The 20,852-nt window shown below is 39.5% G+C and overlaps 1 protein-coding gene across 8 annotated transcripts in view; it reads left to right on the top strand.

Annotated features, from left to right (window-relative positions):
• The window catches only part of ccser1 (coiled-coil serine-rich protein 1), a 108,323-nt gene that overhangs the window by 79,257 nt on the left and 8,214 nt on the right, over positions 1 to 20,852 (top strand). For 2 of the 8 annotated variants that reach the window (XM_020602449.1, XM_020602452.1), the window contains 2 exons: positions 947 to 977; positions 1,353 to 1,643. The exons of 2 other annotated variants lie outside the window; for them this stretch is intronic. In XM_020602449.1, coding sequence (XP_020458105.1) covers positions 947 to 972 — 26 coding nt within the window. In that variant the 3' untranslated portion in view covers positions 973 to 977; positions 1,353 to 1,643. Of the gene's footprint in view, positions 1 to 943; positions 978 to 1,095; positions 1,197 to 1,352; positions 1,644 to 20,852 lie in introns of those variants that run through there. 4 more of the 8 variants (XM_020602450.1, XM_020602453.1, XR_002275149.1 and 1 more) reach the window with 3 other exon arrangements.

Genomic DNA, 20,852 nt, shown 5'->3' with positions numbered 1-20,852 from the left:
TTCTCAAAGTGCTGCTGCCTTTCATGGGTGGTCTTTCTTTCCTTCCTCACTTCCCTTCTCAGATCACCAGCACTTTTACTGGCACTCTACAACGGTCTTGTCTTATATTCTTTTATGAATTACTACTGATGCATTTTTTACTACTACCATAACCATATGCATGCAGGTTCTTCAGAGCGGATGTGTGTTCGTATATTGTAGGTTTGTGGATGGAAACACACATCAGCTCTAACTGAAGCAGACCTTACTGTTGTTGAAAGAATTGTGATACACACACAGACCTCTAATGGCTCTCTGACTGTCACATGTAATCTCTTCATGGCATTGGCTCTGCATGGCGTAAACAAGTTCAAGAACACAGGCTCTTGAACACTGCTCTGAAAATCACCACACTTTGCTGCTTTGAGACCAACTATTGTCTCAGTGTCTGTGGTACTGCTGTTTTCCAACTGGCTGTGTGTATACAGCTGATTTTTGAATTGTGTTATGTTTTGAGTGTGTCATTAGGCACTTTTAATATATTTTCTAGTGCCATATATTGAAGCTAAAATATTAGACTCAGCTGAACATTTTGTTATGACTTCTCATTTTCAGTTCTCAGTAACTTTACTCTTCATACTCGCTTTTGCATGAGTCAACATATTGTACAAATGCATTCCTCTTCCTCCTATTTAGTGCATATAAAGCATCTGATTTTCACTCTGTATACGCTTTGCGTGTTCAATTTTGTGCGTATTTTTGTGACCACATTTAGCCATGTTGTTTCGTATCCACTCAAACACATCTCCATGCTGCTTTTTGTGCCTTCCCTATATATGTTCATCCATGTGCTATTATTTATTTGCGTGTGTTATTGTGTTTCACTTGTCTCATTACACCATCTCTTTTGTGTCCTCTCTTATGTTTTTTCCATCCACACGACCAACCCTCATTTGTCTGGAAGCAGTAAAGCAGCATATGACGAAGGAATGAAACAGGTATGGATGTCTGGGTTGAGTCATACAAACCTGGGTCTGAAAACTGATTTCTCTTTGAACGATGCCATCAAATAAACCAGACTTGAAGTCCATATGAATACTGTACATTCTTTTTTAGATTTCCAGTATTTTTTAATTGGATGATTTAGTTTGGCAGGCCATAGACTATGTAATGGTCAAATCAGCCTCTAGGAAGGGATAAGCTGACAACTGGCCCAGGTTTGTATGTGCCATCTGCCATCTATCCATCATTTATAATCACTGGTTGCTTAGCCTGTTTCTCTTTCCAATCAAGACAGCTGAACATTTGATTTACCTTCCTTATGGTAAATGTGACCTCATGGGTGTATTCTGAAGCAATCTCATTCTGTGTAGGTCTCACTCGTCTCGAGTGGCTCTCACTCCCTCTGCCAAGTCTCCTCTCTTCTCTCAGAGATGGAAGTCAAATTCCATCTACATAATCTAACAACATGTGTGAGAATGCATTCAAAGAGAGGAAAAAGAATGAAGACAGTGATCGATACCAAGACCGCCACTTTAGACTATTGAGACACTATTTTCACTGTTCACTGACTTGAGCAAAGATTGAAGTAGGTAGTTTTTAACTTCAACAGAATAAAATGCTGATTTGAAATCTGATTCTCTTTAACACGCTCCATACTAATACTGGTCAATTAAAAATGTTTTTGTTTTCTAGATTAAAAGATTTACAGATATATTTACTCAGTATTTATCATTTGTTGTCTGTTGTGCAAGAATCTTTTTTGATTTGTAGAAATGAATTCATTTCTAACTACTTGTCTACAGGTAATTCATACTGAGTGAAGCCACAGGTTGGCCATTTGGAGTGATGGCAACTGATTTGCATAGCTGAGATTACATTGCCATGATGGCGGAGTTGGGTGTCCTATGTCATCTCAAGACAAATTTGTCTTTGTATCTACATTTAAGTTTGTTGGTGAAGTGCACTTTGCACATCATGCAGCATCAGTATGTTTATCAGATGTATCAGTGTAGCTATTTATTATTGTTTGGGCCAAAGATGCTAAGGGGGATATTTACTAAACCTGTCACAAATTACCATCAAGTGTGAAATATATTGCTGCACCGCAGTTTTGAAATGTAGTGGCATATTTACTAACACTGAGGATGTAAATGAGCACAGCCGCAGCTGTGTTAATTTGAATTCACTTCAACTGGTAAGGATGTGCCTGTACTGTGCACAGATGGACCAAGAGGGACAAAGAGTGTTTACAACGACTTAACTTTAATATGGTTGAAGAAATCAACAAACATATTTCAGAGCAGCAATTACGTAGTCTCCTGCCAGTCAAATCATCTTTTATTTTTTTTAGTAATTGAAGCATGGCCTGGCCAGAAAGCCTGTAAAAGTCCCTCACATTCTCCTCTGGCAAGTGATGCAATTTACAAACACCCTCTCCCTCCTCAAACATATTCTTAACTCTGATGAGATATCAGTTGACTAACAGCTGCCATTCTGACAGCAGTGCTGCAAATTGTATACCTGCTTTCTCCCAACGTTAAATTTCAGCTACGGTTTCCTCTCTCAAAGCAGCGGTAAATCAGGTGCTGAGGGTATTTGTATAAATTTCTTTTCTCTTCTCTGGAAATGCCTTAAAGTACATATTGCATGAGACCCAAATTCCTATGGTGCCACTTTTCTTCTGTTTCTCCATTGCAAAACCCCACTGCGACTCTAAATATGAACACCCTGTTTAGCACCAGAAATGAGCTGCAAACCATTAGTAAATATCCCCCTAAGTGTATAATAAAGAAGGCCACACTGTTAACAGAGGTACAAAATAAAGGGCATTGTGTGACTTGTGTAGTTAGTACTTGTTTGTCATCTAGTGGATTCGGAGCCATTTCATATGATCTATTTTCATCAGGTGCAGTTTCATCAGGTGTTCAATGGCAAGCTTAGGCTGATAATGTCTACACTTTGTACATTAGCATATATTGTAGGAAGTTATCACAGCGAGTCTGGTTTTGTGTTTAAATTGGCCAGTCAAGACACAGAACAATTCTGGGCAAACGATCTAATGAAGAGAGACTGTGTAGGATTGTTAGCATAATCGGATTGAAGCTGCATGAATCAGCCTCTGCTGGAATCACCACTGAGAGGTAGGCCCTGGCACTCGGTTTGTCTCCAGTGTGGCAGCATAGATGTTAAGACAGAACAAAAAGATTTGCCCCTGGCTAATGGCATGACATGTATTTTGCAGTGCTGATGATTAGATAAAGGATGTCTTGCTGCCTGGATGTGACAGATATCAAAGAACAATAGAACAATGTGATGCACCAAACACAGAAAAATGGTAGTCTGCTTTCAGAAAATAACAAAGCCAGTAAGCCGCTCTTTGGAACTAGAGCGGAGGCATCCGATTCTCTCCTTTAGAGTTCTGGTGGATCACAGAGAGGTAATAACTGAGGGGCACACAACATTACATTGAAAGTGCAATGACCCTCAAAGCCTTCAGTGTCCATTCACTCCCCACCTCCAACTGCACCTTGTGCTATGTTCACAGGTTGATTGTTATATGTTCAGTCACTGTACTGTTTTTTTTTAAACTTTTCTTTTTAATTTTTTCTTTTTTTAAATGAATTTGATTGTTTGAGCTCTATTATTACTAGACAGCACATTGAGCTTTTAACAGATAATTTACTGGGCAATTATTGTGTACCCATGTGTGCATGTGGGGTGCGATGCTAATGTATGTGAAGGTGTGTATTGGTGTCCATATCTGAGAAGAGTTTGTGTTGGTGTGTGACAGTGGGACAGCAGCTGGTTTGTCTTAGCATGTGGAGATCTCAAGGGGGAAAGATGTGAGATTATCCTTAGAGCACAACAGGAAGCTATTTAAACTCTCCTTGAAACTAACCAAGCACTTCCTTTAGCTACAGTACACTTTCCCGAGCACGAGGGATCCCCGCTGTGCGTCGACCTCCAGTATACACTCTGGTTATGTTTACAAATTCTGGGCATTCTAGTTTAGCTGGGCAGTTAAAATGATTTCAAGCATTTTATTTGACATTCATGGTACTATATAGCATAGCATTCCCATTTTAGACTAATGATTCTCCAGTTTATTGTTTGTTTGACTTACAGAGGCTTGGAAATCCTGTGGTACCACATGCTGTAGTAACAGTCAGACACTTCATACAAAAGAGAATTGAACAGGGCCAGGCTATTCTCAGGAGTCAGTGTGCCGCATGTTGGTGTGTTTGCTTAGGGAGAGAAAAAGGAGACTGTGTTATGTGTTGTGGTTGGTATCTTAACACACACACACTTACATGTTAAGTATTTTTCTTTTTCTACTCATCCCCACCCCATCTCTTTTGTGCACACTTGCTCATTCCATTATTACTGTGGTAGGCCAGCCAGGTCTTTATTAATGAAGGGACATCTGTTTCATTAAAGCAGAAAGATGCCTGGGAGAGAGGGATGGAGGGGGGTCTAAACAGCGCACATGCAGAGAACGTGAATGAGGAAGGGATACAGTAGGCACAGAGAGATGGTGGGTGGTTGCATGGGATTTGAGACCAAGTGAGAGCAAATAAAAGGCAAAATTGAAGAGAAACAGAAATGTGGAGAAAATAAAGGAAAGGAAAAGGTGCCAGACATTTAGACAGGAATCTTCTAATAAAGACTGATACAGTGTACAGATCTCACATACCTCATCACATAAATCATCATAAAAAAAAACAGCTACCACACACAAATTCCATTACAGACAGATGAACGATGGAGGATTAGTGAAAATACTGCCAGTAAACGGCCTATTTCAAAGCAAACAGAATAAAAGACCAGCTTCAAATTGCCTGTGCAGAAATTAAAGTTCAGAGTTCAACATACAGACAGTAAAAAACCAAAACAACACTATTGAATCCACAGAGTAAGTGTTAAATACAATTAGAGGCTCTCAATCACAGGGGTAAAACAGCTCACCAGATAATAGTATAATACTCCAGAAGAAGTAATATTTTAGTGTGAGAAGTGTAGAGTAATCTGTACATATGGGACCACAAATCTGCAGCCAAAGAGAAATGATGCTCATTTGTAAGTTGAGTGGAAACATTCAATATCTCTTAAGTGTATTTAATGTATTTGTTTTATATTGCAATACAATAATCCACATCAAAACTGCATATGCAGTTGCTGATTATCAGCAGTTAAGTAAAACCTAATTACTGCGTGTGTTACATGGTATTGCTGGCTGAGTGAAGCAGTTTATTTAAGCTGTTTACACAATTTTGTAAACTTCCATATGACTAAAAGGATTTAAGGATTTTTTTATGAAGTATCACATCTTACTGCAAATGAAAATGCTTTTAGAAAATGAAAAAGAAAATTACAGTAGTTGTCAGAGTAACCCACTGATCCATTTTATTTTATTTTTTAATGTATATCTAGTCGTGTTACCCTTACATGAGTATAAGACTGAAATGAAAGGTTTTCATACTGTCTAAAGGACTAGAAGAATTAATTCATGCCTTAACTACATTAAACCTTCATCTAATCTAATTCTGTCTGCTGGTTAGAGAGCATTTAAAGTATTTATTCTCATTTAGCATTATTATCCAGTAGCTCCACATATCTGTTAGAACAGACTGGTAAGGTGTCTGCAGCACAAAGATCACATTTTCACCATATTACACCTTGCCTGGTGCTACCTCATTTACATGAACTCCTCATCTGTAGTGGCTCTCTTCTCTCTTTTACATTTCAGACAAATGGGCAAGGCCCATTTATTGCTCATAAAACAGCTAAATTTCATTATACTTTGACACATTGTCCTGTCCAGTTTTTACCTTCTGATAAATGATTTTTAGGTCCTTGTATTGTGGTTATTTTGACCTTGTTAGTAGTCTAAATAGTGAGTACAGCAAGACATAGACATGTATTTGTTGACATGTTAACTTGTGTCTAAAACAGACATGTGAACAACAAGAACAAAACCGTTCAGAGACCCAAATTAACCATGTCCATTGAATGACGTGGCCAATTTGTACATGAAAAATGCACTAAGCTGTTCGCACTTATTGTTGCTTGGGAGCTTATGGACTCTGGTACAGCTGGCAAAGGGTGTGTTACACTGATAGTCCTTTATGGAGTGAAATAAAATGGAACTGGACATTCATAGCTTATTTTTACTGTGGTCCTTAAAATGAAACAGATTGGGTTAGAGAGCATATAAACTGAAACAACAGCAGTAAAGATCAAAGTAGAACCGAATGGACAAGTGGCAAAACAGTAAAGTGAAATTATTCTTTATTTTAATCACAAATCGGGGATGTAAAGATAAGCTGACAGGTGTGGCAGGAAAGAATGAAAGCAGGAAAAAGAACAAACGAGACAAGCTAGTTAACGGAGAAAATAAATACAACTAAACTGAAATACAAGCAAATAAAGGAATTATAGTAGAACTGGAGGAGTGTAGTGCAGTGTTCAAGTTAGCCATGGACACAAAAGTTTCACATTCATGTGCACACTCAATGGCCAAGGTCAGATAGTCACAGTAGGATCACAGGGTCCCTGCAGAGGACCAGGTTATAATTGACAACTATAATTAGGCTAATTAGTGCAACAAAACTGTCATCACACTGGGTAATGACCTGGGCAGGCCAGCAAGGGTGATGGATGGATGAGAGAAAGTGAGAGCAAAGCAGGTTGGCAAGAGCTATTAATTAGGGTAAGGCTAAAGAGAATGATGGATGAATTAGTGTGAGAGCAGGCAGGCCAGCATGTATGAGCAGGATGATGGGGAGATGTGTAGATAAACAGACAGGTTAGCTGTCAGACACCTTTGATCTGTCAGTCTAAGAGAGCCTGTTCTACTGTTACAGGTCCAGGTGTTTTTTGTCTTTTGGCCCTGCATCGGTTTGAACCTTTGGCACATGCTGTAGCAACATACTCTTTTTATTTTACTATTTTATGATGCCCCCACCCACAAGCCATAGCTGCACCCACCCAAACTGCAGCTCATCAGCTGAAAAGCCCATAGTTGCCACATGCACCTCTGCCATTCGCCAGCACACTCACTTCATATGGACTTGAATGTTCTCAAAGCGAAAGACATTAACAAGTGTGGCATGCAAGAGGAGACAGAATGGGGAATAGAAAGAATGGAGAGGTAAAGTAGACCCTGACACCCCGCAGTCCATTCCATGTTTTAACTTTTTATTTGCGGTTTTTAAAAAGGTCAGAAAACATAAAAGTGAAAAGAGTTTATATCTGTTAGGCGCATTTACTAATAGCATTGAGAATAGCACAAGGGCGCATTTGTTAGAAATACCATAAGAGTGGTGTAGGTAATTTAGGACAGATTGTCAGGAAGGAAAAGAATTTAGGCCATGTTTAGAAGGAGCTGGAGAATTGGGACAAAAATCTCAGCTTTGCCATGAGCACTGATGGAAAGGAAACTGGAGTCCCGTTGGTGTAAGAGTACACTGCTTTTAATCAAAAATGGCTATTACACTTTTGTGAACAAGAGAATTGCAAAATAGTACAAATAATAAATAGCGGCAAGTAGTTATCCACAGTTGTGAGGTTGAGTGAGCAGAACCAGGGTCTCCTGTTGCTCAGCACCTTCAACATTTAGAATCTTTACAATGCCGCTGCTGGACTACTACTGGCATAAAAGTGCATTTTTGTGCAGCATTTGTTCATGCTGCAGCTAAAGAGCAGCTGATCTATTCAAACCTTTCTCCAGCAGCAGTTCTAGATTTTAACACTTTACAAAACACTGGAGGAAATTAAACCCTGCCACTATTTATATGTTGTATTTGGCCTGTTTCAATACAGTAAGACGGACAATCTGGTGATCAAAGAACTGTATAAAGAAAAAGGGGGTTGATTCAGTGTGTGTGTTTGAGAGATAGATGGAATGATGACTGACAGAAATCACATAGCGTGATGCAACAAAATTCAGCTAGTGCACAATAACTGAGATATTTAAAGCACACACACACACACACACACACACAAGTGATTTAAATGATTTTGTCTAATTAGCTACCCTTTTGAGGACTGTGTGGGCATGTACTCTGATTGACTTCTTCCTGACTCTCCCTCTGTAGTTTTCTGATGCAGCTGTTATGGTGAAAAGATGTTTCATGTTGTAGTAATGGGAACAAATTCCACATTGTGTTATCTTGTTTTTTATATTTGTTATTCATTTAGATTCATTTATATTGATTTGCTTTCACCAAATGAAAGTATCACTTTCCTGAAATTGTGTCACAAAAGCCTAATTATATTTTTTGTTCTGTTATTTTGTAAAGCGTAACATAGGAAAAGTCCAAAGGGTCTGACTGAACACTTTTTATAGGCACTGTTTGTGTGCGCGTGCAAATGCTTGTGAGATTCTGCAGGCTGAGTGAGACGAAAGGCCGTTTGCCTTTGAGGAGAGGCCCCTATCAGAGCTCTGCGAAACATACTACTTGAAAACACAATCTTTTTTTAAAATAATTTAAAATTTTATTTTGAAAGTTGGGTTTTATTTAATTTATTTTTTGTATTCTTTTTTAGAGTGACAATATGTTTCATTGTCGTGCCACACAGTGCCTCTGTCTTTGTCTGCCATTTTTCTGCCATACTTTCATGATGATATTTTTTTCACATCAATAATTCACGCCACTGTCTGACATGTTTCTGCTAAGGTTTGAGTTTTGGGGTTTTCTTATTTCTCCAGTTTCGTTTGTATGAAATGTAGGCAGGTCCATTAAGACTAGTAACAGATTTTATATTGCCCTAAAGAGCTGTAAGACACCGAAAAACTATTCATATTATTATCCTCTTCATTCCACTCTTCCACACAGACATCCCCAAGAGTTACATTCAGTAATTTTGAAGAAATTAGAAGTGGGAAATAAAGATATTTCCCCACTTCATTCTATGGCAAGCAACTAAATAAATCTAGTAAACATTACAGTGAGGCTTTAGAGTAACATCAAATTACATGGTAACTGGGAAAAAAAAAATTAGGAGAACATTCAGTTCCAACAGCCTCTTACACAAGTTAGAGCTATAATATAACTGTGTGCCTGTGTGCACACCCCTAAAATCAAATACACATGGAGGCACTTACTCACACACAAAAACATCCATCCATCCATCCATTATCTATACCGCTTATCCTAAATAGAGCTGCGGGGGACTGGAGTCAATCCCAGATGACATTAGGTGAGAGGCAGGGTTACACCCTGGACAGGTCACGGTTCTATCACAGGGCTGACACTTAGACACAGACAACCACACACACCCACACTTGCACAAAAACATGTTACAAGCATTTAAAAAAACAGTTTGTTTGAGCTTCATCTGTGGTAATCAGAGGTCACTGAAGTTACATATTAGCATAGAAAAAGATGTATATAGGAGGATGTAAAGGAGAGAGAAGAAAATATGGCTTCCATACATTTATTTTCAAATGGAGATGGGAGATGAACAAAACAGGTGAGCTACACTTGGTGAAAGCACTGATGCAGTAGGATGCCAGCAGAGGGAACACAAGAGATGCAAAACATATTTAAATCTACTGTACTTGAAAAATACAGCACTCAGACAGAGAAGAAGACACATTTCCTGTTTTTGCTAAAACTACAGTAGCTAAAGCCAGTTTTTTTTTTAGCATTTGTATCGAAAAAAGAAAAATAGAAGTATTATTATTCAGTGCTGCTTCTCTCTGTTAATTACGGTTGAGATACAGCATATAATCAACATTATACTTCTTTGTTTTGTTACCCGTCATTGGCCAAAGTACAATCGGGAAATGCTTTAACGTTAAAGACTGTGAGAAATTTCAAGTGCTTGACACCCACAGACGTGGCATTATTAAATTACCTGAAAATATACATTTTCCTTTATAAGGAAAACATAAATAGGATATGAGGTAAGTTTTCAAATGATTTATAATCTGTAAGATGATCTGTCGTCACCTGTAATGTGGGTACAGCTCACAGACTGTATGTAAAGATGGACAACGTGACAGCTCCCAGAAGTCAATTTCCCCCTGGTGGCTGGTTGCAGTGTAGGCCATAAATCCTGCCCCCTCCATGTTAGCAGATGTTTTTTCTGAGAGGTGATTTCTATTGTTTCAGGTAGCTCATATCACGCAGATTGATGTTTGTTTTTAATCAATTATTTTATGCTATAAAAAGGGGATTATTTTAGGTTATTTTGACAGCTTTGATTGGCGGCATTATACTGTGGCTCCACCTCTGGTCGCTACTGCATAGATTCTGTTTGTGAAGTGCATCACAAAGATAAAAAAGATAAAATGACAGCCTTTTGCATAGCGGCAGGAAGTAGTGTTGATTTTTATATAGTCTATGGTACATCTGAAATTGGAATGGGTACAAAATGACATCCTTTATAATTCTATCAAGAAATAATTTGACACACAATAAAATATACCTCTTCTTTCCAAACACTTTACTCATTATAAGTAAGCATTTGTTTTTGTAGCATGAACATTGCATGGCATACACTTTGCTCAGTTATTCAGTTAGTCTTCATCACAGTGCACAGCACGTTCTACAAACCCATTTTCTACAAATCATACACAGAATGTACCAATTTTCTTAATAAACAAGCACCAGAGGTAAAACAAAATATGGAGATATCTGTAATATAAGACAGTACCGTTAGTTTATTATTACCATTAGTAGATCCTAGTTTGGTATCTTGTTTCAAACATGAGATGCAATAGTTTATGCGTTCTCTGAGCTACATATCACCATTTAGCACATGAAAGCAGTTACATGACTCTCATTAAGTCATAGCCCTCCCTTTTGAACAGTGTTAATCATGCATGGGTGTCAAGGGGATGGAGAGTAGGAAGGACTAACACACAAATGCAGAAAGATGTCAAGCCACTGGGAATCTTTTCTTTAATGCATGGAAGATGGATGCATAAATGCTGATGTGAGATTTGACTTTAAGGATGTCAGCTGTGGTTGATTTATGGTTAATATACAACAAGACCCCTTACAGGGAGGGCTCTCTTCTAAAATAGATCTTGATCTCAGTGAGACTTACTGTTGAAATCAAATTTAACCAACTAACTTTAACTAACCTCTACTCATTACTTGTGCTGTGTATGCTTTCTTTTCCTGGACACATTTTGATTTTGAATGGTGTGTGTGTAGCTGGCTGGCAGGTGGAACACATACACAACTTCAGTGTACAGTAGAGAGCACACATCTGGTATATCACACACTTAGACACACAGCAAGACGTCTCATATGCTTACACACATGTCAGAGGAAACAGACACACATACACACTCTCAGCACAGGGTGGTCTGTCAGGGCCTCGGGTGATTCAGGACACATTGAGGACACTTTTGGGTCATTAGTCAAACCAAAGTAGGACAGATACCATTTAGAACTTAGCTCTGTTCCCTCCTCTCTATGCTCAGCCTCTCTTCCTCTCTTTTACCCTGTTCTCTTTCTTCTCTTGACTTCCTTTCGTCTCCTCCCCTCATCTCTATGATCTTTTCCCTTCTTTTTTCAGTCTCCTTTTTATCTGCTGGAAACACAAGGCCATCTGTAGCAGTTCTAGCCCTTTGTTCTCTCCATCACCAACCCTCTGTGTAAACTCTCCCACTCTCACTCACTCTGTGTATGAGACACACTAGTATGGACACAGACACAAGCTGTGAGTATGATCTGAGACAATTTGCTGCAGCATTAATGAAAGCATAAACTCCCATGAATATTGATGAGCTATTCTTTGGGAATCTGCAGATTCCGGATGGCCTAGAGACAAAATATTAAGACACATGCACGCATACACAAACACATATACACAACACAAAGATTGAATGTTTCACTGACAGATATTGGTATGCAGTGACAACATGAATTCTGAAATTGTTGGAGTTTCTCATGTTTCCCCCTCTGAGCAAGGAAACTGTGCCCACACAATTGAACACACACACACACACATTCACTTTGGTTGTGGTGTTGGTTTCACATGAGAAAAAAGCATATATGGAGAATCTTATTCATGGATACCTGTGGATGAGTCTTAGTATTGCTGTCGCTTTGTCTTGCTTGTAAGAGCTGCCATGTCCCGTGTGTGTGTGTGTGTGTGTGTGTGTGTGTGGTTAAGTCTAACAGCAGTATGCTGGGAAGTTACAAAGCCCTAGATTATGTTGTTCCATATTAGGCTATGTTGATGCTAAATATGTAGCTACCACGACTTAGCCACATAGTCCAAAGGTAACAAAACCTTTGAGTCTTTGAGATGCCTTCCACATGAACACATTATGTCTTGTGTGCTTAATCTGAACAAAACCTGAAAAGTAAACATGGCATGTTGTGGTTTTATCACTATTTTTGTGACTTGTTTTTTGGCTGGGACAAGTTAATCCCTGGATTTGTCATCACAAAGTTGTCAGGCAGCCACCAGAGACACCAGACTTTTCATTTCACTTTTAATTTATCCCAAATAAGAATATTTCCCAAAATGTTAAACTGTTTGACTGCACCTTTAATATCGAGCATTTTAGTCTGTTTCCCAATGTGTGTCTGTCCTGTTATAATTTGTCTTTGCACATGTATGTGACTCTAAGTAGAGGAGCCGTTTTCATTACATAGTTAATTTGGTACCTCTCACAACAAAAATCAAGCAGGAGAGCACTCACAATCTGTTAAAGAAGTGTGCATGTGTGTCTCTGTCTTTGTGTGCATTTCTGTTTGAGTGGAATTGTCAGAAAAACAAATTGTCTTTCTTTACCAGGGGCTGTTTTTGCCTTCACATACCAAATTTGTAAAGCTTGTTTTACACTCCAGGGCAGCCTCATGAAAAATAAGAATGTGGGGCTAATTTGTTTTCATCAAAGATAACAAAATTCAGACTGTGTGACAAGTGTTTACACACACAGTGTGTATTAAAGAACCTCATAAACTGAGAGGCGGTCGATCTGAGCTGAAATGGTTAGCTGTGACTTTTCTCCTGTTTTGGCCCTGTCCTCACAACTTCAGGGAAATGTACCGAACTTTGAGAAACACTGCTGCTCAAGCTTTCATCAACTTTTGTGGCTTTTCTTGATTGTGTAAGTGTGTATGTTAATCAGTGTCTTTGTGTATTCCTCCAGTTCCCAAAGTTCTCTTTCCTCATCGCTTCTTGAGGATACAATGAGGATAATTAATCATAGAATAAATCTTTTCTTTCTGTCTCCGCTTTACATTCTTTTCCTATTCTTTCTCTTATATCAGTATAGCGTATGCACATAAGACCATTCTTTCATGTTCTTCATTGTCCTCTCTGTCACTTCTTTTCTCATTCTGTTCTCTTTTTGGTGCTGATTGTCCTCCTTTTTAATAAGAAAGGAAGTAGTCAGACAGACAGAGACGGTTGGTGGCAGACGTTCAAGGTCCTCAGGTACCGTCATATGCAGCACATTTCACCATGAACACCAGGAGCAGTCAGCATCAGATTCGGTCCAAAGGGCTATCAAGGACAGAGATCTGTTTCTTCTCTCAGTCCTTTCCTCACCCCTCTCTCTGCAGACATTTTTACATCTTTCTGAGAGATTCAGCATTTAGCTACTTAATTTTATTTGTGAGGTGTCCAGTGTAATAACAAGAGTTCTTATTTATTGTACGCATTAATTATTTAATTAAACAAAGAATGGCAGATTTGTAGCTCAAATAAGGTTGTGTCATATTTCTGAACCAGATGTGACACAGCAGATAAACCAGTCCAATTTTTCCTTCCCATTTTCACCTTTGGCTGAATAGAGTACAATTTGTGATTTCTAAGTACTGAAAATCTATTCAGTGCTTGTTTTTCTCTGATTTGTATTTGCAGCTGCTGTACTGTGGCTCTCTGCAGATAATCTTGCCAGTGGGGTTGGTTGGTCTGTGACCACCCTACAGTAACTGCTATGCAATGGGCAGTAATTTAAATACTGCCTGTTAATGTATCTGCCGATAACAAGGCTAAAAATGGGACATCGTGCAGAAACAATCACAATACTAATGCAGAATGTAGGCTAATGATCTTTGTGGCTTTTATGTGAGAAAAAATTCAATTATTATGAACAAAAATAGTTCATTCAAACATAATTAGAACAAAATAACTTTTGCAAATCATTTTCCATGTCCAACCTCATTTGGAAAATGTGTCTTGTTTGTAAAAATTATGTTCTTCTGGATTCTTTCCAGGAGCTGTACCATGGCAATTCTCCTCAGCTTATCCTAGCAGAGTTTGTGTTTAGACACATTTTTACCCCGAAATCTGGCTCAAAAAGATGGTTGCGTTTATTCATTTTGAGTTGTGATGATGTTGCCACATTATTTCTTTCTTGAGTGAATCAATTTTTGGTTGTGTGCCAGTGTCTGACACAATGTACTGCTCTGTAGTTAGAAGAGTTTCTGTATACTGTACAATATGTGTTGTTTGAGTTACGTTCATAGTAATAAAGCCCTCATGGTCGTTGTAGCACAAGGTGTTAATTGCCCCAGCTCTCTTTGCACATAAGGGAAGGAAATTGAAGAGCAGAGAAACTGTGCAAACACTTACTGTATATTGTGGACTGAGGCATCCTTCTCAGTCAAGCATCATCTGAACCTCAACCAGTACTGATGACAACTGCACAACTGTGTCACATGCCAGTGGCTGTACCTGCTTTCATAGATAATAGGATAGACCTCGCAGATAGTGAGAGTGCACTGTTATAACTGTAAATGTTTTACCCGCCCACACAAAGGATGTGAAATAATAGCCCAGGCATATTGCCCCTTAAAGTAAAATATTTGACAAGCATCTTTTAATGTGCTTTAAACCGTACATACACTTTGTACAGATCAGTCAGTAGTTAAATATGTCACTGTATGTCACAGAGTATGCTCAGACACTCACAGTGTAAAGCTGCTATGCATCAATATATATTTCTAGTGACCATATTTACTTAATTAACACTGTCAGTATTTGTTAGGAGAGCTCAGTACTGTGAGATGCATCAATACCAGGCTTTGATGTGTAAAATAGACTGTCACAGATACACATTTCTTATACAAGAAAAGCACAGTTTAAGAAGAAGTGAAAACATACTCTAGGCTGTATTTACCAAAAGTTAGTAGAGACTGAATGCACATAACTCAAGATATCTGTGAACTTTGCTTCAGTAGTAGCATTGCAGCATGGTTTTATTTGCAAAACATTTTGTGACATACATTGCTGGTGCCATTTAGTCGTAATGGAGGTAAATAGAATATCGTTATTGGTGCTCACAACACTGAAAAGCTAGGTTTAAAAGGTTTAATAGCAGCATATCTTATAAGAATGTCCCTGTAAACTGTGGATTTGGACAGACTTTGCTGTAAATCGTTTTCACCAAAATTACCATCTACCAAAGAAATGGTCTCTATAAAAGCTATTGACATTGTCTTCTGTGTTTCGTGTCTCTACAAATAGTTACCTGTCAAGAGCTAACTGACCAAATGGGGCTTGTTTGTTTTTATGAGTCACAGTGCAGGCCCATGCTGTCGCACAAGCCCACAATCCAAACTCACAGGGCAGACTCACTTAGCTGTGACAAAAGGGTGTTTGGTAATCTGCAGATGTGCAGTGGATTGAATTAGAAAGAAAAAAAAACATAGGTGTGACAGGAGCTGGCAACGGGTGTAGCCAATCAAATCAACTAATCACATTTTTTATAAAATCAGTGTTCCCTGTCACAACATACATAATGGAGAGGAGGAGAATCCAGGCCATCTTCACTCAGGAGGAAGCTGTTTTGTTCAGGTACTAAACAAGAAAGGAAGAAATAAAGAACTACTTTGCCATTTTAATTGAAAAAGGACAAAAATAGGCCTTGACGAACATATGAATGGCAGCAATAAATAGCTTAGTAGCAAACTGTAGTTCCTGGTGTTATCTTTAGGCTTATCTAACTTCTTATGCTGGTATTTCCACTTGGAGTGTGTGTGTGTGTGTGTGTGTGTGTGTGTAAATTTCAGTTTTAAACCAAAAAAAGAACAGAAAAAAGGGAAATGTGATTCCCTACAATCAAACATACATCATATTTCCTCGTTTTCAATAATGCCACAACTGCACCAAGTGGATCCACCAGAACAGTTGGTGTTAAATATCCTGCTTAAATGTACCATGGAGGAACTCTTCCCTTCTGTCTTGTTGAATGGGGTGTGGGCTGCAGTAGGGCAGTCGGTTATTTTTTCAGTGGGGTGACACAGGTGGCAGCTGCAGTATTATCGTCAGGCCTCCCAGACGTCTGATGGGAAAATCTGCTTATTTCACTCTGTAGATTCCTATTCTGTTCTATTTTCCTCTGTTCCCTTCTCCTTTACACCTCCATTTCTCCCTCTCTCTTTTTTCTCTATCACACCCACCTTTCAGATTTCCTGTACTGTTTCAGCTTTCCTTGGCTGTCACATAGAACAAGATGAGAAACCAGGAAAGGAGCTTATCAGCCAGGCCAAATGACAGGAGGGTAGTTGTCTGTGTGTGTGTTTGTTCTCGTGAGGCTATGTATAAAGTTTGCTTAGTTCTGTGTGTTGTGTGTGGATGTACTTGCTACAGTGTGAGCACATAATTGCATGAGCTTGTACGAGTATTGATCATCAATCAGCACACGTGTGTGCTGCTGCATCTGGGGGTGGCTTTGAGATACACAGACAGAGAAAAAGAGTTTTGGATTTCATCAGCTTCATGCTCTGTCAGTTCTCACTACTATGTTACAGTCTCACAGCTCTCACAGATATAAACAGTACACACACACACACACACACACACACACAGCTTGTATACATACATCAGCGTATACATCTGTGTGAATATTGATGCAGCCATGAACAAGAACACTAATACTGCAATTTCCAACCTTCTCTACATGATGTATCACAGTCCTGACCACACTGTCACAAGGACAAGTTTTATTGACAGTTTGTCAGTCTATCCTATCAAGCTGAAGCTGTCAAGCTCCTATGCTATTGCTTTCTTTTAGACTCTTACATTTGCTTTGCAAGACTTAGGTCAGACACAACATCATCCTTGTTGATCACATGAAAAAGAGCAAATAATCATGCAACACACTGACACAGAAATGAGAAAACAGTTTGGAAAAAAATCACACACTGGCAACCTACAGCCTTTGAATCAGACAACCGTCTCTCTTGTACAGCTGCTCACTGTTCCAGTCTGTTTCCATTTCTCAACTGGCAGCATGCTGTTAAGTCTGATGTTAGATGCTTCTGGGAAATTTGGCCTGTTTTGTGGAGCTGTATTAAGTACCTTTTGGTAGAATATTAAGGAAATCGTACGATTCAGTCTGTACTTTATCAATAAAATTCCTTATCTGAAGATATTTGATTTATGAATAAAAGCTTGGGACTATTGCATTGAGTATTATTCGTTTCCCATTACTCTTCAATGTAAAATGCCTGGAGTTGATAGGCAGGGTTGTCCACTTGACTCAAAACATTACAGTGTTATTTGGCCCACTTTTATACCCTGGGTTATAATTACCACACTTGATGCACGGTTTCCATTATTGAAGAAAAAAGAGCACAAAATTTGTTCTTTAAAAGTTCAACTGACAGTGTAAACCTTGCAAAGTAATTTGATAGTATAGATAAGTCGTTTACATTGTAGATATTATAGTCTTTTCATCCTGTGAATATTTAATGGTGATAATAATGGAGTCGAGGTGTATTATAATAAGTTTTTGTTGTGTGTGTGTTTGTGTTTGTGTGCCTGGATGCTGCAGAGGAGAAGCCATGATTGGACATTAGGTCCAGTGATGCTGAGCAGAGTGTTGACTGGGTTGTAGTCAGTAGTTTATGTGAGATGTATTGTGGGTAAGACTCCTAAAGCTTTTAAGCCGAACCATTTTCTAGTGTAACTGGGGAAGGATGGGACCTTGGGTGCTACACTATGTACATGGGAAATGACATAAGTCAAAAGTCAGGGGAGTAGAGTTTTGGATGACTTGGATGATTCTTTGTGAATTTTACCAAAGTCCAGAGAGGATGTGTGTAAAGATGTGTTTGAGTTGTCCTTGGCATGTTTCTTATGTGGAAGTGGAAAGAGAATGCACTGTTGGATAGTGACAGTGATAAAATAACAGTTGAGCATTTTTCTGTCATAGCTTGACAAGGAGCTAAAACAAAACAAATTTGATGGGGAAACAGATGGAGGGACATGGCATAGCCACTGTGTAAAAGTTTAGAGAAGTGCAAAAAAAAAAACTGTTGGGTGTGAATGCAGGCAATTTAAGAGTTACAGTGGAAGCCTTGAGTATAGAGTGATACAGTAGAGGCTTCCCACCCCTAGCCTGGAGGGTGAGATCACTGGAAGGAGAAGCCAACAGTGCTAGCCTGATTAAGGAGGAATAATCCCAGGTCTCAGCTAGAGAAAGAAGGTCAGGCTAAGGAAACATACCCTGACAAGAATCCAGCTCTTGGTGTGGCCAAGGTTCCTCATTGTGGGGATAACCCTGGGTAAAGCAATACTGTCAACACAATTTGAGAACCAGGCAGGAGTCCGAGTGCAAGTTTGGGGTATTTACTAAACACTGATGACCTCTGTGAAATGTAGTATGGTATTTGCAGTAGGTTATAATCCGGAGTAAAGATTTATATGCACATGGTTTGCAGCAATGACATCTTACAGGAACATATTAGGCTAAGAGTAATGGTGAGCATAGATCACAGCTTCTACAGTAATTGGATAGTAACAGCGTGGACCATGTTGACATCTGTGGGAGCAGCCAGGTCAATCCAGCCACAGTTGAAGTGAGTAGTAGGCTGAGCTAAAACCAGGTGGGTGCAGAGCACAGCAGGTAAAACATCCATCTATTCATTAACTAAACTACTACACCTGGATCTTGATTCAATACTTTACTGCGATTTCTACAGGTCTTTGTCTTAATACTCCTCAATCTTTTATGAGAGGGAGGAACTGGAAGAAGCAGTTAGCAGGGTAGGACACATCTTTTAGTATCTTTAGGCTCTTCTTTTGTAACTTGGCCCTATAGATGTCTTCCAAGAATGGTACATCCCTTCCTATGATTTTTGAAGCCCTGTTCACCACTCTATCCATTCCTCTCCTCTCCTCAAAAGGCATATTAAGACTGATCTCAAAAGTGAGAATACTCCCCACTGCTGCCCTATAAAAGTCCCACAAACCTTTTCCAGAAACACCTGGCTTTTTCAGCTGATTTACAAAACAGAGCCTCTGATGGGCCTGCTTCAAAACAGATGTAGTATTGTTGTCCACTTGTTGATCTTGTATATTATTAATGTCCAACTGAAGGTGGACATTATGTTAAGCTTTTTTATAAGAATTTTTTAAAAGTTATTTGTTGTTTCTCTTGACACCACTTTCTTTTACTTTTTTCCTCCTCCTCCTTCGTCCTCTTTTCTTCTGCTACACCCCTTCCTTTATGTTACTTCATTCTCTGCCTCTCATCTCTCCTTTCCTTTATCCTCTCTCATTTCCTTTCCTTGTTCAGTCACTATACTTTTTCCATCACAGTCCTCTTGCTTGTGGTTCTGGACAACGTTCACCAAGCATATTGGCACAGGCTGGTGGTCGATGAGTTTTGCCATGATTACATACTGTACATGCACACACAGGCACATGCGTATGTGCATGCACACACAGACCTGTTGTGGATGATGGTTGATGAGCAATGCCAGATTCTCAGCATCCATTCCCATCAGAGCTGCTCGAGAAACCTCATTAGGCCTCATGGCCACAGTGTGCACTGGGTTCAAAACTTGCCAGCCTGCTTTTTTCATTCTGGGAAGAATTTGAAGTCCTGGTGGTATACACTTCTTAACATCGACAATCATAAGTAGTGACTTAGAATCACTGATATGACCCATGTTCAACAACTCCAGTCTTTGGCTGTGATCACATTGGATGCCTCAGAACCAAGATCAACCACAGTGCCCTCACCCCTTGCAGATTTTTTTTTTCAGTGAGAGGCTGTCAGGTCCACTCGGCGCGACCTGCCTCTCTTCCACCTTTCTCTCCTCTGCTCTCTCGATCCTGCAGGCTCTGCACCTCAGCTGTGTTGCATTCCAGTAATTAGCGACTCATTTGTCGGTGCGCACAGCTGGGGTGCATCCCGATAATTACCTGTCCTCCTTATTCATACCTCTGGCAGACGCTCCGTGGTCACTGGAGCATTAACTGAACTTGCATTACCTTACCTTACCTTACCTAACTCGCATACCCCGTAACATACATAGTTTCGTGGTATGTATTATACGTCATTTTGTTTTCCATGCTGACAGTTCCTGTGCTGTGGATCTTTGAGTTTGTTTTTTTCCATGTGGTTAGCTAGACGTTCTTTTTGTTATCCACGCTGAGAGTTCCTGTGCTGTGGATTTCCGTTTTCGTTCGCCTACCCTCCTGGTTGGCTTGTCTGTTCCCTTGTCCATTCTGATCCTCCTCCTCTCCTGGTTCCTGCCTTTAGCCTGTCTACTCCCTTGGTCGTCCTGTTCTCCTCAGCCGTCTTTGCTTAGCCCTGTTGTATGTATTCATTGACTCTTTTCCTTTTGTGTCCCCACCATTAAACCACCATTTTTACTAGCACCTGGGTCAGCAGTCTTAAGTCCAACCTCAGTTCTCCCTCACCCTCCTGGTGAGGGGGACTAACCATAACAGAGGCATCTTGCTGTTGTTAATTGGCTGTCAATCAAGTCTGTGCCTGCAAGATACACACAGTAACTCTCAACAGCAGGTACAGTGAGGAACAGAAGTATTTGAACACCCTGCGATTTTGCAAGTTCTCCCACTTAGAAATCATGGAGGGGTCTGAAATTCACATTGTAGGTGCATTCCCACTCTGAGAGACAGAATTAAAAAAA

The sequence above is a fragment of the Monopterus albus genome, unplaced genomic scaffold, assembly GCF_001952655.1.
Source record: "Monopterus albus unplaced genomic scaffold, M_albus_1.0 scaffold56.1, whole genome shotgun sequence".
Taxonomy (NCBI): domain Eukaryota; kingdom Metazoa; phylum Chordata; class Actinopteri; order Synbranchiformes; family Synbranchidae; genus Monopterus; species Monopterus albus.
The sequence above is the reverse complement of the archived record's forward strand: the minus strand, read 5'-3'. Positions and strand labels throughout refer to the sequence as shown.